Consider the following 19,554-nt stretch of genomic DNA (forward strand, 5'->3'; position numbering starts at 1 on the left):
GTGTGTGTGTGTGTGTGTGTGTGTGTGTACATATATATGCACTACTATAGATAGAATAGTGTGTGTAAAAAAGTTATAGCGAATTAAAATAAACAAATAGGGAATACAAATTGGCTCGCTTTCTCTCTGAATTGGTGGGGTACTTTTATTTTGAAATACAATCGCAGTTTCCTGTGTTCTTTCGCAGCGGAACAGAAAACCTGCTGTGTAATATTGACTGAACAGTCACTAACCGAGTTTATTACAAAGAAAAAAAGCAGTCATGCCTGATTATTTAGGAACCGAGCAACGCAAAGTAAAAGAAGAGGAGAAAGAAGACAAACCAATTCGAGGTATTATTGCGAAGACTTTCGGGTGGATTTTAGATTATAACAGACAGATTAGCATTTATCGACTAGCCGCTCTGCAGTTGGAATTTGTCAACAAAAGCCGAATCTACTAAACTAAAACTATTTTAATGTTGTGTCATCCTTTACTTCACATATTTACTCTCCCACGTTCATTATACGAGCTGTCAAATGTAACAGTGTTGTTAGTTATGTCAGTCTGTGTTAGCCTGAACAGACTTATCAGAGAAACGTTATGTGTCTGTCGTTCTGTAAAATGATGAATATCTTGTTTAATTATCTTGATTTGTTTTATTTCGCAGCGTTGGATGAAGGAGATATTGCACTTCTGAAAACCTATGTAAGTATTAGCACTAAAAAGCTGCATGTTTTAGCATTCAGATGACTTTCATTTAGCAGAAGTTACAGCAGTGTTATGTGTCATTTATTCACTTGCTTTTGTTTGTGAATAGGGGCAAAGTACGTATTCCAGACAGATCAAACAAGTGGAAGATGATATTCAACAGCTTCTGAAGAAAATAAATGAGCTCACAGGTAATTGTGCTGTAATTTCTTTGTGAGGAGCTAATATTATATTTTAAGGGGAAGTTGTTGCCTAGTGGTTAGAGAGTTTGACTCATAATCCTAAGGTTGTGGGTTCTAGTCTCGGGCTGGCAATACCACGTCTTAGGTGCCCTTGAGCAAGGCATTGAACCCCCAACTGCTCCCCGGGCGCCGCAGCATAAAAGGCTGCCCACTGCTCTGTGTGCACTTTGGATGGGTTAATGCAGCGCACAAATTCTGAATATGGGTCACCATACTTGGCTGAATGTTACTTCACACTTTTTTCACACTTCACATTATGGCTCTTTGCTTTGTAACACAAATGCATCGATGCTGTATTTTGTGTGTCTGTCTGGCAGGTATTAAAGAGTCAGATACAGGTCTGGCTCCTCCGGCATTATGGGATCTGGCTGCAGACAAACAGACTCTACAGAGTGAACAGCCACTGCAGGTGGCCAGGTAAGACAGGACAAACACATTTCACTCATTAAGGGTTAGCCTAAAAGAAATAGATTATTTGCTTATGACATACTAGCATTTTAAACTTAAAAAAAAAAAATAATAATAATGCTTTCATTCAGTAGGGATGCATTAGATTGATTAAACGTGACACTTGTTCAAAAGATTGATTAAAACTTTGATTGATTGATTGATACTGGATTTATTGAATAAATGCTGTCCGTTTTAATTTGTTTCCAGAAAAAATATTAAGAAGCACATCTGGTTTCAACATTAAAAATAATAAGAAATGTTTCTTGAGCATTAAAATGGCATATTAGAATGACTTCTGAAGGATCATGTAAGATGAAGGCTGAAGAAATGGCTAGTCGCAAAAATATTCAGCTTTGTTTTAAATTACTATATTTTACAATATTAAATTTTTTCCTCTATTCTTGATCAAATAAACGCAAACAAAATAAATAAACTCATATGTAGTTTTATTTGTTCATAGATGCACCAAGATAATCAGCTCTGACTCTGAGGATCCGAAGTACATTATTAATGTGAAACAGTTTGCCAAGTTTGTGGTGGACCTGAGCGATCAGGTCGCTCCAACTGACATTGAGGAAGGAATGAGGGTTGGGTAAGCTCACATGATGGATTAGACACCTCATAATTACTTCATTGCCAACTTTTCAGCTTGTATCTAAAAGAGTTGCATTCTGTTAACAGGGTTGACAGAAATAAGTATCAGATCCACATTCCACTGCCACCCAAAATCGATCCTACTGTGACTATGATGCAGGTACGAAACCGCTTGTGTTGTTTGGGATCATATACATCATCAAGGCAACACTGCAGGAATAATGATGTAATGTACATAAATAGGTGGAGGAGAAGCCTGATGTGACCTACAGTGACGTTGGAGGCTGCAAAGAGCAGATCGAGAAGCTGAGAGAAGTGGTTGAGACCCCCCTGCTCCATGTGAGTCGGGAATACCTCCATTTGTACCTATTAAAACCAAACAGGAGGTATTACACGTCTGAAATACTGATTAAGTACTAAAATCAATCTCTATCTTTATAATTCCAGCCTGAGCGCTTTGTGAACCTGGGTATTGAGCCTCCAAAGGGTGTTTTGCTTTTCGGGCCACCCGGTACAGGGAAAACTCTGTGTGCTCGAGCTGTGGCTAACCGCACTGATGCTTGCTTCATCAGAGTCATTGGATCCGAGCTGGTTCAGAAGTATGTTGGAGAGGTACGTGCCTTTTCCATCAACCTGTTTAAAAAATAAAGAAAAAAAATAGGTAGTTAAAGGAAAAGTTCACCCAAAAATGTAAATTGTCATCATTTACTCACCCTCATGTTGTTCCATACCTGTGTGAGATTCTCTCTTATGTCAAACATAAAAGAAGATATTTTGAAGAATGCTGGTAATCAAACAGTTGATGGTCTCCATTGCCTTCCATAGTATTTCTTTCCCTATAGAAATCAATGGAGACCAACAACTGTTCGATTGCCAACATTCTTCACTATATCTTCTTTTAGCTCGAACATTTTTTATTACAACATGTTTTTGTGTTTAATCCAGGGTGCCAGGATGGTTCGTGAATTGTTTGAGATGGCAAGGACCAAAAAAGCCTGTCTGATCTTCTTTGATGAAATTGACGCCATTGGAGGTAAAATTTCCTATTTGTAATACTCTTCTTTTGGCGGCCTCAAACTGTGTGGCTTGAGGTTTTGAGGTTCCTGTCTATAAGCCAGTCTTGAATATAGTTTTAGAAGTCTTAGAAGTATGTTATTAATATTTCCATTCTACTGTGCTTCTTTTCCATTATTTTATGTAAATACAATCTAGATGGACATGTTTGATCATTGCGTTCATGTCCTTTGCAGCGTCTCTTGTATGACAGGGTTGTAAAAGTGTGACATTCAAGTCAAACTCATCAAACGTCCATCTTGAATGTTTACATAGAAAAACAATGGAAAGGTAGCACAGCTTTGTGTGAATGGCCTCTTATTAGATTCAAAGGGATAGTGAAAATTCTGTAATTGTTTACTCACACTCGTATATCTTTCCAAACTATGACTGATGTTCTTCTGCTGAACACAAAATATATTTTGGTAGTCAAGTAGTTCCTGCTGCCATTAACATTCCTTCTATGGACAAAATATGGGAACTACAAACTTGCCAACATTCTTCAAAATATCTTCTTTTGTATTCAGCAAAAGAAAGAAATACATGGAGGTTTGGAATGACATGAGGATGAGTAAGTGGCAGAATATCCCTATTTGGGTGGAACTTCCCTTTAAAATCTCAGCTTTTGTTTTTGTCTCACAGATTTGACCTCTATGTTAAGTCTCTGTGATGCTTACGCTGCCGTCTTACAGGTGCCCGTTTTGACGATGGAGCTGGAGGAGATAATGAAGTGCAGAGAACCATGCTGGAGCTGATCAACCAGCTGGATGGATTCGATCCCCGAGGAAACATTAAAGTCCTGATGGCCACCAACAGACCAGACACCTTGGATCCCGCTCTGATGAGACCCGGCCGTCTGGACAGGAAGATTGAGTTCAGCCTGCCTGACTTGGAAGTGAGTGTTAGCTACAATGGCTACCATTTACTGGCTAAAGAAAGACATGTAGTATAATCTCACATTCTGATAGATATGTAAACGTATGTAACCATTTGCACTCTGTTTGTAGGGACGTACTCACATCTTCAAGATTCATGCCCGCTCTATGAGTGTGGAAAGAGATATCCGCTTCGAGCTTCTTGCACGTCTTTGTCCTAACAGCACAGGTGAGTGCACACAATTTAAATAGACAATATTTGCATTGACCTAAAGGTGGAGGCCTTGGAGCTATAGTTAAAATTGCTGTGCTTTTCTTCTCTCAGGTGCTGAGATTCGCAGCGTGTGTACAGAGGCAGGAATGTTTGCCATCAGAGCTCGTAGAAAAATCGCTACAGAGAAAGACTTTCTGGAGGCCGTGAACAAAGTCATCAAATCCTACGCTAAATTCAGCGCCACCCCTCGCTACATGACTTACAACTAAACTTTTTCCTCATATGTGCTTTTCCCTGCATAAATGTTAGTTTTTTTGCCTGATTATTCAAGGATTGTCATGTCTTGTCACTTTTCCTTTGATATCAAATGATTAAATAAAAACTTTATCCTTACTAATTGTCTTCTTATTGCTTAATATTAAATATTTGTCCCCTTCATCACATTAGTAGACCTGTTACATGTAATAAATTAGTAATAAATGAAGAAAATTATATAAATAGAAATGCACCTTTGAGGAATAGATGTTTAATAATTTAGAGTACTGTTTTGCATTTATTATACAAAAATATCTTAAATCCTCACCAGCATAAAAATACAATAAAATGCACCACTTTATACGCAGGTGCAAAGGATTGTTGAGCTTTGGTCTTCATTACTGCAATGAAACAGCCAAAATAACTGTGTGTGTACACTTGATTTGAAACAAAAAGTGCTCAGAGTGGACATTTCATAGGCAGCATGTGTGTCAAACATGTCTAAGACCGTCTCAGCCTGTGGACTTTCCATGTAATGTTCTAAAGACAAGAACACCTGAATTTAATTTTCAAGACTTTGTGGATTCACAAAGTAACCACTAACTAAGACCTCTATATATTGATAATAATGTTAAATTGAAATTGGTGCCAAGAACCCCTGGAGCAACCTAGATAAGCCTTTAGCCAAATGTGTCACCTAAAACAAACCGATACAATCGATATCTGGCAAGTGTTTTCTCAGAAACATCAAACTGAAGTTTATATCATGAAACAAAAAGCAGCATCTTCACCAACAGTGCAATTATGGGATCAGGTCTTTAAAAATGTAGCATATCACCTCTTGTTTTACTGAAAACTACAGTCAGATATTTAAAAAAAAATAGAAAATAAAAATTAAATACAGCAAAAAGGAAAACTAGCACATGGTGTACAATTGTAAAACGTAATTTCTATCATAAAAATAAGCTTCCTGGAATGTCAATAAAAGATTTGAACCAGTGCTAAAAAATAAACACTGGTTAAGAATCCATCTACACTAACTGCACTTTCAAGAACTGAAGCTACAGAGTGTTTTAAAGTCATCAGTAATATTGCAGTGGAGCTTGGGATTATGTCTATTGCAATAAAACAACAGCACCATATCATCATATTAAGCTCAACATTTTCTGGTATATTCACATTAAATAAAGTGTTTCATTCTAAAACTTTTTGGCCTGCTGACTTGTAATCATGATATCCAAAAGTGATATCCATCACTAAAGTGACTTATGAGTAACAGTACTTGTGCTCGTTTGAGCACGACTCTATCCATATTCTGCCCCTCAGCTTGGTTTGTGTGTTCTCTGGACCTCAGGGCAGACTGGGACATCCCTCGAGTGCTTACAATGCAACACTGCGTCATGAATGGTGGGGAAAATGAGGTCAGGGGTCACGGGCTCACAGAAGAATTTTAGTGTCCTGAGTTCAGAGAGCAGAGTCCCTGTACAACACAAACATATAAAAGATCTTATAAGGATCGAAGAAAATTTGTTACATTAATATATAGTAGTATTAAAAATTAATTGTTGTTAATGTCAACATAAACATTAGCTTGACTTGTCCACATGAAGATTTGTTAGTTCCAACTCTAGGTGGAGATGTTTGCCACATTAAACAAATATATCAGAATGAACTTTAACCTAGATAAAACATATGGACTCTGGTGCAGTTCAGTCATATTATATCATTTTGTACTACATAATTTTTTAGAAATGTAAGTATGTATAAATGTAATTAATTATTTACTGTTACATCTAACAAGTATGAGTAAAAACAAATTTATTATATTAAGACACCAAATTGCCCTAAAAAAAACAAACATGTCAGACATTAACGATAACAAAACCAAGCTTCCAAAACATTTCTCAAAAAACTATTTCACTGAGTGGGACAAATAAAGGGAAAAAAACTATTCAAAGAAAAGAGGTTTGTTTATTATATTACATTATATAGAAATGTATACATGTGTAAATATAATTAATTACTGTAACATCCAGCAAGTTTTCACTCAAGACTAAATATTATATTATAAATATAAATTATGTAAAAATTAAATTAATTACTTACTGCTACATCCAGCAAGCACAACTTTCACATCGACTGTTGCAAACTCCTTTATCACCTGCAGAAGAAAAGAGGAACTATTTTAACCACAAATGACTCAATATGGTTTCTACAATGTTGTAGGAGGTTGCTAAGGTGTTGCGAAACAGCTTCTAAGGTGTTCTGAGTGTTTTTAGGTCACTGGACCTATGGTATTTCGCATCCACTGAGCAAACATCATGATCAGTATCAGTAACAACACACCCTTTCTCAACAAGCCATGCCATATCAATAGTGCAAACAATACGGGAAATCAGTGTCAGTGGTTTGTCCAAACGTCTAACCCATAAAACTGATGTAATAAATAAAACAAGCTTCTCAATATGCAACAGCGCAACGTGTGGTCTAATGTATTAAGCCAGATATCTCTAATCGGTCTTCAAGTGTCTTCTTTGGAAATAAAGGCTGTTGACTTACTGATTTAATGGTTTTGGCTCCTACAGAGTCAATAAAGTTAACAGGAGTAAAGTCCAGTATGATGGTGTGAATGGGGGTTAGACGCTGGAGAAAGAAGTCCTCCTCAGATTCAGACTCAGTGTGGTTCTCATTCATCTGTCCATTGATATACACATGATCCATCTGCTTCATTGGCCCAGCCACCACCTCATGAGTGACGCCCAGCTCCACATCCTATTGTGGCAACACAGAACATGTCAGTCAGTCACATACTCAGAAATGTTTCATCACTAAGCCGCCACATATATGGAAAGATTTTAAAGAGGAAAAGCTATAGTGTTTTGTTTTGAAGTTTTGTGATTGCACAGTGAAATCTGTATAGCTCTGAAATAACATTTGGCTTGCAAACAAATTTAGTGATGCATCAAAAAATATCAAAAGGATCAAATGCTTTTGTAAAGGTCATAGGTCACAGATCAAATATATTTAGATGAAAAAACATCATACCAATAAGACAACTGCATTTTTCTTCACTGAAGAGCAGTGGTTTACAGCCTTCTTCTCCCCATTGTCTCTTTTTGCATATTTTAGCTGTGATTTCCTGCCAGCGAGCAGTTGTGCTGGGTCAATTCCAGTCTGTAGTCACAAAAATAAAGTGTACTGAACTATGAAGACAAAGGCCTGCTGCTCATAGGAATCTCTCTACACAGCGTATATTTAATAAATACTCAAGGACAGAACCATAAAACACACAACATTTTAAGTTAATAACAACTTAAGCATTTGGTCTCACCTTTGCCTTGAGGGCGCTCACATACAGGTCACTGTTTGCGAAGTATATGGATGTATTGGACTGAAAAATCTTGATCCCTGAGCATTCCTCAGCCTTGAGAAAGAGAACAAACGACTGATAAGAGGACAAAGATTGTGGTGGAAAAAAGGATGACGGATTAAATCAGGCCTAATTGAGTGCCTGTGACTAAGAAAAGCTTGAGAAGAACGCTTTTGGAATGAAGCAAGTTAAGGATCTAGGTTATTAACGAATACGTTAAGATGATTGAATGCATTTTAAAGAAATGTCCTACCTCTTCATACTCATCCACATCAAAGTACAGTTCTGTATCTGGGATTTGTCCAAGAAGAGCATTTTTAGGGCTTAAAATAAATAAGAAGATAGGAATTAGACATTTCCTTTGGCAAGTACGAAAGTAATAAAATGGTCAAAATAATCCAAATAGAACCCATAATCCAAACAATGCATTAAAAAAGCTGAAATACAATTATACAGAATTAAATATACATTATATTATAATATATATATATATATATATATATTATAATATATATATATATATATATATATATTATAATATATATATATATATATATATATATATATATATATATATATACACACTTCAATTAAATATGTAAATACAATTCTGATTTATTTTTCATAAAATACTACATGATTTAAATTAATTTTTAGAAAATGAAAATGGGAGAAGTTGATTGCTGAAATGTTAAATAAATATGGATCTCAGGTTTGATGTTGATTTGCTATATTTCAGCATTAACTGCCATTAGAGCAGTATGAATTAATGCATCATTTAAATCTTATATGTAAACACAAACTACTTAACAGATACTTTACAAACTATTATGTATGTATTACACATTGTTATTAATACATTTAATACAATTAATATACATGTATATAATAGATACATTGTTTTAATTCAATATCAAGATTTCATACTGACAGACAAAAAAAGGTTTTCAAGCTGAATTTTGTTATCAGTTGGTATCAGAGCAGTAAGACATGGTGTTTTACCATTGTGTTCTGTAAATAACTGTGAGTATGGCAAAGCCCATGGCAACCACCAGACCATAATCCAAACCCAGAAGAACAGATGCAAAAAAGGACACCAGCCAAATCGCCTGAAAAAAAAAAAACATGTCAGACATAATGACAAAACCACATTTCACCATGCAAAAAAACAAACATGAAATGTATTGACTGGGAAGTTTAAAAAGATAAAAAAAATGGTTCATTTAAATAGATTGCAATCAGTAAAAACGATATGATGAACACAACCAAATGAAGTGCATCTGAAACTCACCAGTTCAATCTTGCTGGTTCTCCATAATGCAGGAATGTCTTTCAATTGCTTAAACATCCCCAGGAGATTGACCATGATGATAGCAGCCAACACAGTCTAATGAGAATACAAAGATGACAATAATAAACACCAACTGATCTCTGACCTTTGTCCTTTTGCACTAAGAATGCTCATGTTCTGCCAAGAGGGCTCTGGTAACAAGTTAGGACTGTCCTTCGCACTTCCAAAAAAGACCAAGATGTTTGAAACCATTTTTTTTTTATTATTATTAATTTTTGCACAAAATCAATAAGCTCCACGGCAAGCATATCAGATAGCACTTCACTTACTGTTGGCAATGGCTGAAAGACAAATCCAATGGCCACTACCACCAGTAGCACAAGTATGGACGCCAACAGTCCTGCAATCTGCAGACAAACACATCAACATAATTCAATTGAGTCTTTCAGGATGCACGACTGTTTCATCTTATCTTTATGGGTTTATGGCAATGATACAGTCACTGAGATGATGTCATTATGAAAGAGACACTCCCATTTCAGGAAACGCATTTTCGCGATCATCAACTGCATTCATGAGTACGTATCACAGATATGGCATCTTCACAGATATGTCTCACTTACTTCAGTATGTCCTCCTGTGCTCTCCTGTACCAGGCTGCGAGACATTGAGGCGGTAACGACAAACGTGTGGAAGAATGAACTCATAAAGTTACAAAGTCCCAGCGCGATGAGCTCCTGCAGTCACATTATACGCAAAATGACTTCATTAGACCATGTGATTTCATGTCAGGATCATAATCTTACCGACCAACTTTGAAATGGTAGTGTACATTTAATTATACTGTAGAGTAGAGTAGTACGTTAACATGCTATTCCGAACATAGCTCTAATTTTCTATATTAAAACAAAATTTCCTAGTTTCTATCGCTTGTGCTCATTAAGTTCATGATCTTGGCTACTCACACAAAAATGTGTCCTAAACAGGCAAACTTGTGAGTTAATGAGGTCACAATCCATCTCTATTACTGTTGTTCACTTAAGCATGCCCCTCTGCACAATGTTGCCCCATATGAACTTTCCCTGCAATTAGTGCACTATAAGTCACTTTGGACAAAAGGATCTACTAAATGGCAAGTAACTAAGTAACCGTAGGGTCAGGACATTCAGCTGCAATGACTTGGAAATTCAGCTGCAACTTAAAGCCATAGAAACTAAAATAAAGGGCAGGTGAATAAAATCCAACGTTAACATTTTCTTTTATCCTCTACCTGATTTCCATCCACACTGTAGCCATGCTTAAGAGCAAAGGTTTTGGCTAATGATATTGCAATCGAGAAGCCAACAACAGATATAGCGAAGGCATCTGGGAAGAGGTTAGGAAAGACAGAGAAGTCTGGAATCTTGGGTGGCAGCAACCTTAAAACAAAACATTAAGAAAGAAATATTAGAATGTAAACATTTGTAAAAATGTAAACCATTTCAGTTCGGTATGTATAAGTAAAACTGCATGTTCTCACCCTGTGGGAATTTTACCCACAACTTCTACTCCATAGTTTTCAGACATAACCATCCCATACGAGACTCCAGTGGACACAATTACCTTCAGAGAACAAGAACATCATGCATTCACACAAAGAGATTTTGAGTACATGTGAGTAATATGTTTCAAACGTTTAAAGATTTACCACTATGATTTCTCCAGGGATGGGGATAGGTAGCTTCTTTTTGAAGCGTTCATTGAGATCTTTGATGATGTACAGGAATACCATACACACCAGTCCAATAATTAGCGTGACAACATTAGTGCTTGCAATGTTCCTGAAGACAGCATCAAGACTCTGGGGGAAAACAAAATGAATAGAACATAAAGCTATACAACCACACAAAAAAAAAAATATATCACTGTTAAAAGAGTTTTTAACTCTTAAATTAGTACTATTTGTACACTATTACAGGAATTTATTATTATTATTGATATACATTTTTATAGAAGAATTTATATTTTACATTATTGTGACTTTTCAGGGTATTTTTTTTACTTTTTATTTTTAGCATTGTTTTAAAATAAAAAAAATGTATCAATGTAGCACTTTAACATTTTATTTCAGTTATTTAGTCTATTTTAATTATTCATCTAATATTTACATTTGATTTCAATTTATGAAGCTACTCTTTCCAACAACAACTGGCCTTGAAAAGACCTTCATTAATTTGTGATTAAACTGATAAAATAAACACCAATGAGAATATGTGAATATGTGTTTATAAAGTAATATGAAGTGTGTTTATAGGTGCAAAATTGTCTCATATCAACAAAAAACACCCTAAGGTTTCCCAAGAGTCAAAGGTTACTCACATACACTACAGAGAGAGGCCCGTTGAAGCGTGCAGTGTGCACTCCCAGCAGGTACTTGACCTGCGACACAGAGACGTGCACAGCAGCAGCTGTGGTGAAACCTCGCACCAGCGGCTCAGTGAGGTAAATCGCCAGGAAGCCAAATCTCAGCAGACCCAGAACAAGCTATGGGATATCAGAACATTTATGTTCCCAAACATCAATCTGAGAGTACCTCAGGCTACAGTAACTTTAGGAGGTTTACAGTTTTCCATGAAAGGACATGAGAAAGAGAACACTCTTGCAAAAGAATGTTTTTCAGCTGGTTTTCTACAAAAGATGGGGGTGATCACAAACATGCAATGCTGTACGCCTATTTTTTTTAGGAATTTAACTGTATTCCAAATACAGATACTGGAGATGCACTGGTCTTGATCAACTACAGTTGGGTTAAAAAAAAAAGACAAATAAAGATGAATTTAGCATATCAAGAGAGAGAAATAATAAACTAGTTCTTTCTTTGATATAAGATATTATACACATAACCCTTAATAAAAATTAATATAATAGATATCTAAATAATAGATACTACACTCATTTTGATTTTCAAAATTGCAGGTAAAACCAGATAGCAGCCCACCTGAATGATTCCTACAAGGGTGGTAAGAGCTACAACCACCTCCACTCTTCTGGCATCACGAGCCTCGAAATCCACAACCTGTGACGCATTGGTCCCGTTGACTGCAAACATGGAGTCCGGGGCCTCTCTTACAGCAACCCCGCCAATCATCAAACTGATTACTGCAAAAGTACCTGAAAAAATTTCAAAATTACAATAAAACTTAAGGAAACTGTGCTAAAGTTAAGTATGGATCACAAATTATTTTTGTAATTATTTACTGTGTCATAAGCTTTCTTACCAGACATCATATATGCAAATACTGTCAATTGTTTAACAATAACTACTATTACATCATTTAAAACATCACAACCTCTTTGTGAAATGCTATGCTTGAAAAATGTGATTTGGCTATTTTCATACATGCAAAAAAAATTATATATATATATATATATATATATATATAATATATATAAAACCATATAAAACAATATCTGCATTTATAGCTAATAATATCGGATAATATTAGGAATAGTATTTTTTGCATCTTAAATCATTTACATCTATTAGTATTGCATTATCACTTTTACAGCAGAATAATAATAATAATAATAATAATAATAATAATAATAATAATACATCTTCAAGCAGTAACTACTTAAGCACTTTAAGGCATTTAAGTGCACGCATAAAAAGATACAATGTACTATTGGGAAACCCCGTTTCTACCTAAATCAGTGATGAACATTTTTATCAACAATTTTTAGCTATAGAAAAACAGTGCTTTATATTAAATATATAAATATATATATATATTTAATGCAATGGGATTTATACTATTTAAATTGTATCTTAAGCCTTACAATGTAATTGTGTAAGAGTAACAGGTGGTGTAATCGCTCTTGGGTACACATTTCTCAGTGGTTCAGTGTTTTCACAGGAAAAGGAGCTCCTTTATTATGTGAGCAAGTATGTCCCAGTGTAATTATGAAAATTAGCTCTGCCTTGGATCTTCATCTAGATAAAGCCCTCTGCATCTGGGTCTGTTTTACATTGCCCATAGAGGGACAGAAGGTGAGTGTTGTTTAAACAGGAGGCAACATGCTTCTTTGCAGCAGGACCTCATGCCAATTCTCTCGCTCTCAAGTGTAGCCACGGGGGCCGAGAAAACAAGATGTTGAAGCAACAACTCTGGTTTGGGTAACTTTTTTGACTTTTGAACCTTTGATCTATGTTCTTGGTGGTGTTTCTAATATCCTGCAGGGATTTCTGAGGATTTAAAGATCCCCACATTAAACAGGAGAAAAACAACTCTGCAGGGCATCTACCCACCCATAAAACAGTACAATGATGTCTGCAACAACACTAATAAGGTTCTTAGAAACGCCACTTTCATTTCCTGCTTATGAAAATCAGGACATTGCAACCAGAGCAGCTTTAGAGCTGTCAACCTGTACAATTGGTAGGAACAATGAAAAACTGACTTCCTGATGAGACTTTGCCACAGGAGTTCAGGAAGCGCTGGGAAAAACAGACTAAGGATTTTAGATCTTATCTAATTGGTCTGCATTTGTTTAGTTTGACAGTAACGCTTTGCTTATTAACACTGACTTAGCAAAACTGTAGAGAGGAATGTCACATTTCAGGTAGTCACACGCACACAGACATTTAAAAAAAAAAAGGCTTAAATTGCAGTGTAATCTGAGCTCATGTGACCAGCATGTGTAGCAACCAACCGCAGTTTCATTTAATGCAATGCGTAGGGTTTATCCATTTAAAAAAATATATATATTTAAGTACAATAATAGACAGGTGTAGTACAAAAAAACAAAAAAAACACTGTGCATGGCAGTCTACACAAAGTACCACTGCATGAAGTCATTGTGAAGTTTCAGCCAATCAGATTACAACTTCCCAGACCAAGGAAGATTTTTCAGTTTATGTGAGCAATATGCACCAGCAGACAGTCAACGAACCAACCGTGGGTGGTCCGTCTGGGGCTGAAACTATTTTTTAAGTCCCAAGCATGTTATTAAAAGCCTGGCATGCACGCCATTAAGTCTCACCTATTGATATATGTTTGGAGGTACCAAAGAACGTGTATAACAGAACAGGATAAAACGATGAATATAAACCAAACACTGGAGGAACAGCTGCCAACATCGCATATGCAAGACCTGTTGAATGCAACAAATCAAAAGAAAGAGAAATCATCAAATTAATATGCACATTGATTAATGACATAAAATAAATTAAAATAGAACAAGTAAATAAGTAAAATTATTTAATAAACAACAATATTTCGTTGATATTGTTTACTTTATTTATAATAATAATTCTTATTATTACTATTAAAATAAATTAAATTACTGATACTTCTAAATAGATACATTTAATAAGATTTTAAAATAATTATTATTCATTTTTAAGATTAACCAGTTTTCAGTAACATCTGACCTTGAGGTAGCTGCATTACACCTGTGCTGATTCCAGAAACTATGTCTCCAAACAAGTATTCCTTTAGTGGATATGATGGCAGCCATGTTAAAATGGGCAGGAATCCAAACACAACAGATTTGGCTTTCTCAGAAGAACAGCTGAAAAATAAGAGAGAGATGACTTTTAGTATAAATATGTCATATGTTTTTGTTGTGCATATAAAAATTCTGCAAAGAGAATTGAATTTAATTCTGCAAACTAGTGTTAATTTCGTCAGACGAGACGAGACGAAATATGTTCGTCAACAACCTTTTTTTTCATGACTAAGACGAGACGATGACAAGACTGCACCACTGTCCAAAAACGCTGACTAAGACTAAATTAACATGCATTATTGTTGACGAAAAAAGACGAGACGAAAATGTTTTGCTTAAAATAAAAACTAAGATAAAATCTCTCTTCATTTTCGTCTACAATCGTCTCTGCTTTTTCATCAACTGTTACGCCTTTAAAAATTCAGAACGAGTTTGCGGCTTCGCGCTGTTGCTCAAGTTACAGGTCTCATACTCCTGTTGCTGCCAGCCTGTGGCTGCAACACGAAACTGCTGAACACACAACACCTGAAGCGAACACGAATGATGAGCGAGCGACGACGACATGCTAGGTCGAAGGAAGAGGCTCGATATTTGTGTGTTATAGTTAGCAGCGGTCTGTTATCAAGAAATAAAATAGTGTGTGCGTAAAAAGAATTTGTCCACACGCCGCTCAAAAAATACAAAATAAAAAAAATTCCTGAGCGCAAGTCCACCGTCTAGGCAGGCTTATTGTGTTAAATTATATTTCCTGTTGCTGCGCAGGCTCTTTTATTGTATATGACAGCTTATGTCCCGATGACCGGTCTCTGCATTACGATTAAAAGCAGTATCAATAAAGTAAAAAATTGTGATCAGGTTAATCATTTGTGAATGTGTCTCCTAAATCAGAATTTGAAAACCAGACACATTTAACATTTGCATCCAACAAAAATCATTCAACAAGTGTATTTTGTCAGGTAATTATGACATTTAACCAATGTTTGAGATATGTGAAACACTTTTTTTTACTGAAGTGTTTATCAGTAATAATGTATTATTTAAAAAAAAAAACACAAAAATTTTTTGACTAAAACTAGACTAAATGACGAGACTTTTAGTCGACTAAAACTTGACTGACAAAAAAAGATATGTGAATGACTAAATATGACTAAAACTAACAAGGACATTTGGCACAAGACTAAGACTAAGACTAAATTAAAAATAGGTGACAAAATTAACACTACTGCAAACATTAAGAGTGGAGGAGAAGATTATCAGTTAATGACAACTTAAATTATAGTCCGCCTTTGTCTGTTAGGAAACTGAGTCATCAGTTTATCCAGCTCAGACTGGGATAAGCAGGCTTAACAAAAGTAATGTCACAATTGTTGTGTAATACTAGTAGTCCTGCAATATTATATGGAGGATATGATAAAATAATAAGACTGTCATAAATGACAAATGGTTGTTTACTTAGTCAAACAGTTGTTTTATCAGTCCAAGCTGATTTTCTGAAGTTCAGATAACACTTGAACCTGATAAAATTGTTATAGTTCAAACATACAGCCAAGAAAGTCACAATAACGTGATAAAAATCTGATTCCACTAATGCTTGTATTTAGATTTTTCATTACTACTACTACAACAATTTTTCATTACTACTAAAGTCATCAGAATAACAATTTGAGGGAAATGTTGAACTGAAAAATGAACACAAATGTCAGAATGTATTTGGTTTCCCGCATTCTTTTTTTTTTTTTTTTAAGATTCAAACTGCACGAACTCCACAAGTGTAAAACTGATGATCATGCCCTCGTGCATGATTTGAGAATGATCACCTTGTGCTTCACTGGATCTTATCATCTGTACAAATAGCTGCATGATCAATGTCAAAAATGAGCTTGTACGATTAGTAACCTATAATACATTACAGAATATTTCTCAATATTGTCTCAGACTTTTGGACTTTACTGTAGATCAGGAAAAAACACAGAAGTAAGAAGCAACACACAAGCAATGTTTTGAAATAGCCCTACCGGAGATGCTCGGCTATTCTCCGTTGAACGGACTTGGATGTCCTCTTCTTCCTATGCAGAAGCTCCGAGTCAATATAGCCTTCATTGAATACAGGACGTTCCACGTGGTACATCAGTGCAACAGATGGTTCCTCACTAACAGTTACGTGCTCCATAGCAGTGGTGGAAACACAGGCATGTCAGGCTATGATGACCTTGTGAATGCACTCGTGTACTTGCTTTACTTCCTCTTCCTGTTTTCAATGAATGGTAGAATGAGAGCACTCTGTGAAGAAAGAACAGGGCTAAGAATACAACTAATGTACACAAATGTATTTAATTCAAGCATGTTTTGTTGATCAGCTATTAGGTCACAAAACTTTTAATGTCACACTTACAACCCCCTTGGTTTTATTTGGAGACTTGCAACTCTGCTGGTGTTTAATTACAAGCCCTCAAAATAATCATGAATGACAGCCAACTTTAGCTCGTACAGTGATGATCTATCATGCAATGACAAACTGGATATTTAATATACCTAAATGCTGCATCAAAAGTAAGCTCAAAGAAACCAGCCTGCAAGCCTATTGGCCTACAGTAACCTGCAGAAAATAAATAAATAAATAAAAATAAAATAATAAAAACAAAAATCTGATAAATATGTTTTGCTTTTTTTATATAATAAAGATGATGATAATAATAAGTTCATTTTATCCATTCAGAGAAACCGAAAAAGTTGCATGAAAATTACATTACACGGTTCTATGATTTAATGTGTGTTCAAAACACACAACCTGTCCTGAGGACACGGTGTACAGCTTGAGCAATAACAACCCATCCACAGATCCAGTCCATTTTTAGCACAGTCCTCTGCAAATCACAAGACCATAGTAAAATGAATTGTACTGGAAGTGACTGATGCCAGTGGTGTAGGCCAATGTTGACAAAGCACTGATATAAACATTACAAACGACACAAGATAAACCCATGACATGAAAAGGGTCATTCTGTGAAACGCTCTCTCATCCATTCTGAAACGGTTGATTTTTCAAGTTTTTAAAACATTCGGTCACAAACAATGGGTTTAAGTGTTAAGAACTGTGTCACCTCAACTTAAATGCAAAAAATACAACAATGATGTAAAGCTAAGTAACAGGGATGACGGCATCAGATTTGCCAGATTTACAGTTGGCAAAATATGAAGTGATCTTTATAAATACATTTAGTTTTGTTTGGTTTGATAGGAGAAGCTAACTTGTCCTATAAATGTCCACATCCTAAATACATTATATCAGTATTCCATTTTATTTTCATTATTTGACTTTTTAATTAAATTAATGTCATGGTACACATCTTGTGGACACAACTTTGAGTCTTTTAGTAAAGAAAGTCTGAAATTACAATTTTGTTGATGTTGTTGTTGATTTTTCATGTAGTGCAGATTTAAAGAAAATTTGCATTTTTGCTTATACATTCAGAAAAAGTCGGATTCACATCGCTAGGGACAGACTAAAAAGCTTTCTCCTGAAGAAATAAGTTACTGGATTAACTGGATTTGAAATTATGCATTTAGAAAAATGCCTATAACAACACACAGTAAAAGCTGCTTTTAACTAGTAACGTTAGTCGTTAAAGTAACGTTAGCCTATTCGTTTATACATGTTTTTGAGGAAACATGAAAATAAACAAACAGCATCTGACATATGCACATGTCAACAGCACAATCATGATGTAATGACTAAGTGACTTCCAACATCGTACGTGTCTTTCTGCCACACTCTGTTCCCTCACACTTTTATGAACATAAGGCAACCAGAAATTAACATTTTTGGAGAGCGTCCTCGTTCTGTTCAACCCTACGACTCCACAAACCTGTTAAGCAGGTACAATATAGCTTAACTAAAGGGCTTTGCGCATTTATTGTAGTTTAAATGGTGAGGGGGGAAAGCCTAAGCATCTTACCTCTCACCACGTCCGTCCTGAAAATGACCCAAGGTCGGTGAACTGAGCTGAGAAGAGCGTGAGCATCGACAGTCCTGTTACTGTATAACATTTGAGAGCCCTTTAACTGCCGACTATAGCTGCGTCATCCGCTGCGCTGATAAGCAAAGCGCGACGTACCTCATGCGTCACCACTGACGCCAGAACAGCATCATGGGACATGTAGTTCTTCAACTCTAACGCTAACAGATAAACGAGAAAAATAATGTACATAAGATATGCGGTAGATTCTAGAAAGATTGTTAAACATGTAATTATAGTTTTATAAGTAACTGTGATCAGAACAAGCGAATTTTATACTAAATAAATAATTTATTCTGATATTACGATGCAAGCTCGTAAATGCAATGTAAGCGCGCCATCTTGTGTAACAACTATTCAACAACAAATAATTCCAATGTAGGCTATTATGTGTATTTAGACTAGTCTTAGCTGGTTGAAGCTGGTTAAATATACTCTAAACACAGATTACAAATATTTTTTGATAGTTTTAAGTTGTTTGATTTTTTTTTTTAATTCTCCAAATAGCTTAGCACCTCATGCCATACACTTTTAAATGTCTAGTTAAATAACCTAACAGAATTTGGGCAAACTGGGACCGAGTCCAGTAAAAATAAAAGTATTAATATAAAAGTATATTAGAAAAAACTCATTTCTGATATCTTAAATAAAAATATAGCCTATCACAACATCTCCTGAAATTATGTCATGATTAACAAGCCTTTTCGAGTCATTCCATGCTAGTTTAGGATGAACTTAATTTATTTAAAATTGTATACATACACCATCATCATAATCGTCATGATAGTAAGGATGATTACACTGTCCTATGTAGTCACCCTTGAGGCCTTCAAACGATCAGAATCACGTTACACTTTTAAAAGTAGAATTATTAAAATGATCTTACCTGTAGAGAAAATGTTAAGGTTTTAAAACTCCAAATCAGCATCTAGACTACTGACTTTGTAAAAAAGGCACATAAAACAAGAAAATAAATATAACAGTGGTGCACTGAAGCTCCTCGGTGACAGATGA

The 19,554-nt window shown here is 35.5% G+C and overlaps 2 protein-coding genes across 3 annotated transcripts; one reads left to right on the forward strand and one right to left on the reverse strand.

Moving 5' to 3' along the window:
- Positions 1 to 197: 197 nt before the first annotated feature.
- LOC132105735 (26S proteasome regulatory subunit 7-like) lies at positions 198 to 4,487 on the forward strand. The gene is made up of 12 exons (XM_059511090.1): positions 198 to 332; positions 650 to 687; positions 800 to 881; positions 1,250 to 1,349; positions 1,843 to 1,974; positions 2,064 to 2,136; positions 2,220 to 2,315; positions 2,424 to 2,588; positions 2,922 to 3,009; positions 3,722 to 3,924; positions 4,037 to 4,133; positions 4,230 to 4,487. The coding sequence occupies exons 1-12, from the start codon at positions 263 to 265 to the stop codon at positions 4,385 to 4,387; spliced, it is 1,302 nt and encodes a 433-aa protein (XP_059367073.1). The 5' UTR covers positions 198 to 262; the 3' UTR covers positions 4,388 to 4,487.
- A 141-nt stretch (positions 4,488 to 4,628) lies between these two features.
- Positions 4,629 to 18,638, reverse strand: slc26a5 (solute carrier family 26 member 5). Of its 2 annotated transcripts, none has more exons than XM_059511088.1 (19): positions 18,481 to 18,638; positions 16,540 to 16,804; positions 14,448 to 14,587; positions 14,057 to 14,167; positions 12,012 to 12,184; positions 11,393 to 11,557; positions 10,722 to 10,874; positions 10,554 to 10,636; positions 10,305 to 10,452; positions 9,658 to 9,771; positions 9,364 to 9,441; positions 9,035 to 9,130; positions 8,746 to 8,852; positions 7,997 to 8,066; positions 7,705 to 7,797; positions 7,419 to 7,547; positions 6,933 to 7,145; positions 6,480 to 6,534; positions 4,629 to 5,853 (listed from the first exon to the last, which is right to left on the reverse strand). In XM_059511088.1, exons 2-19 carry the CDS (start codon positions 16,692 to 16,694, stop codon positions 5,696 to 5,698), a joined length of 2,241 nt encoding a protein of 746 aa, XP_059367071.1. In that variant the 5' UTR covers positions 16,695 to 16,804; positions 18,481 to 18,638; the 3' UTR covers positions 4,629 to 5,695. The 2 variants fall into 2 exon arrangements, with proteins under 2 accessions (XP_059367071.1, XP_059367072.1); XM_059511089.1 differs by lacking the exon at positions 18,481 to 18,638 and adding an exon at positions 17,057 to 17,079.
- Positions 18,639 to 19,554: the final 916 nt, after the last annotated feature.

This window comes from Carassius carassius, chromosome 26, assembly GCF_963082965.1.
Source record: "Carassius carassius chromosome 26, fCarCar2.1, whole genome shotgun sequence".
NCBI classification, from domain to species: Eukaryota; Metazoa; Chordata; class Actinopteri; order Cypriniformes; family Cyprinidae; genus Carassius; species Carassius carassius.

Coding starts and splice junctions, on each gene's coding strand:
- LOC132105735 (XM_059511090.1), top strand. CDS start 263: ATGCCTGATTATTTAGGAACCGAGCAACGCAAAGTAAAAGAAGAGGAG. Junction 2,316..2,423: donor TTGAGACCCCCCTGCTCCAT/GTGAGTCGGGAA, acceptor TTATAATTCCAG/CCTGAGCGCTTTGTGAACCT. Junction 3,010..3,721: donor TGAAATTGACGCCATTGGAG/GTAAAATTTCCT, acceptor GCCGTCTTACAG/GTGCCCGTTTTGACGATGGA.
- slc26a5 (XM_059511088.1), bottom strand. CDS start 16,694: ATGGAGCACGTAACTGTTAGTGAGGAACCATCTGTTGCACTGATGTAC. Junction 9,772..10,304: donor ACAGTGTGGATGGAAATCAG/GTAGAGGATAAA, acceptor ATGTGACTGCAG/GAGCTCATCGCGCTGGGACT. Junction 8,853..9,034: donor GAACCAGCAAGATTGAACTG/GTGAGTTTCAGA, acceptor TTTTTTTTTCAG/GCGATTTGGCTGGTGTCCTT.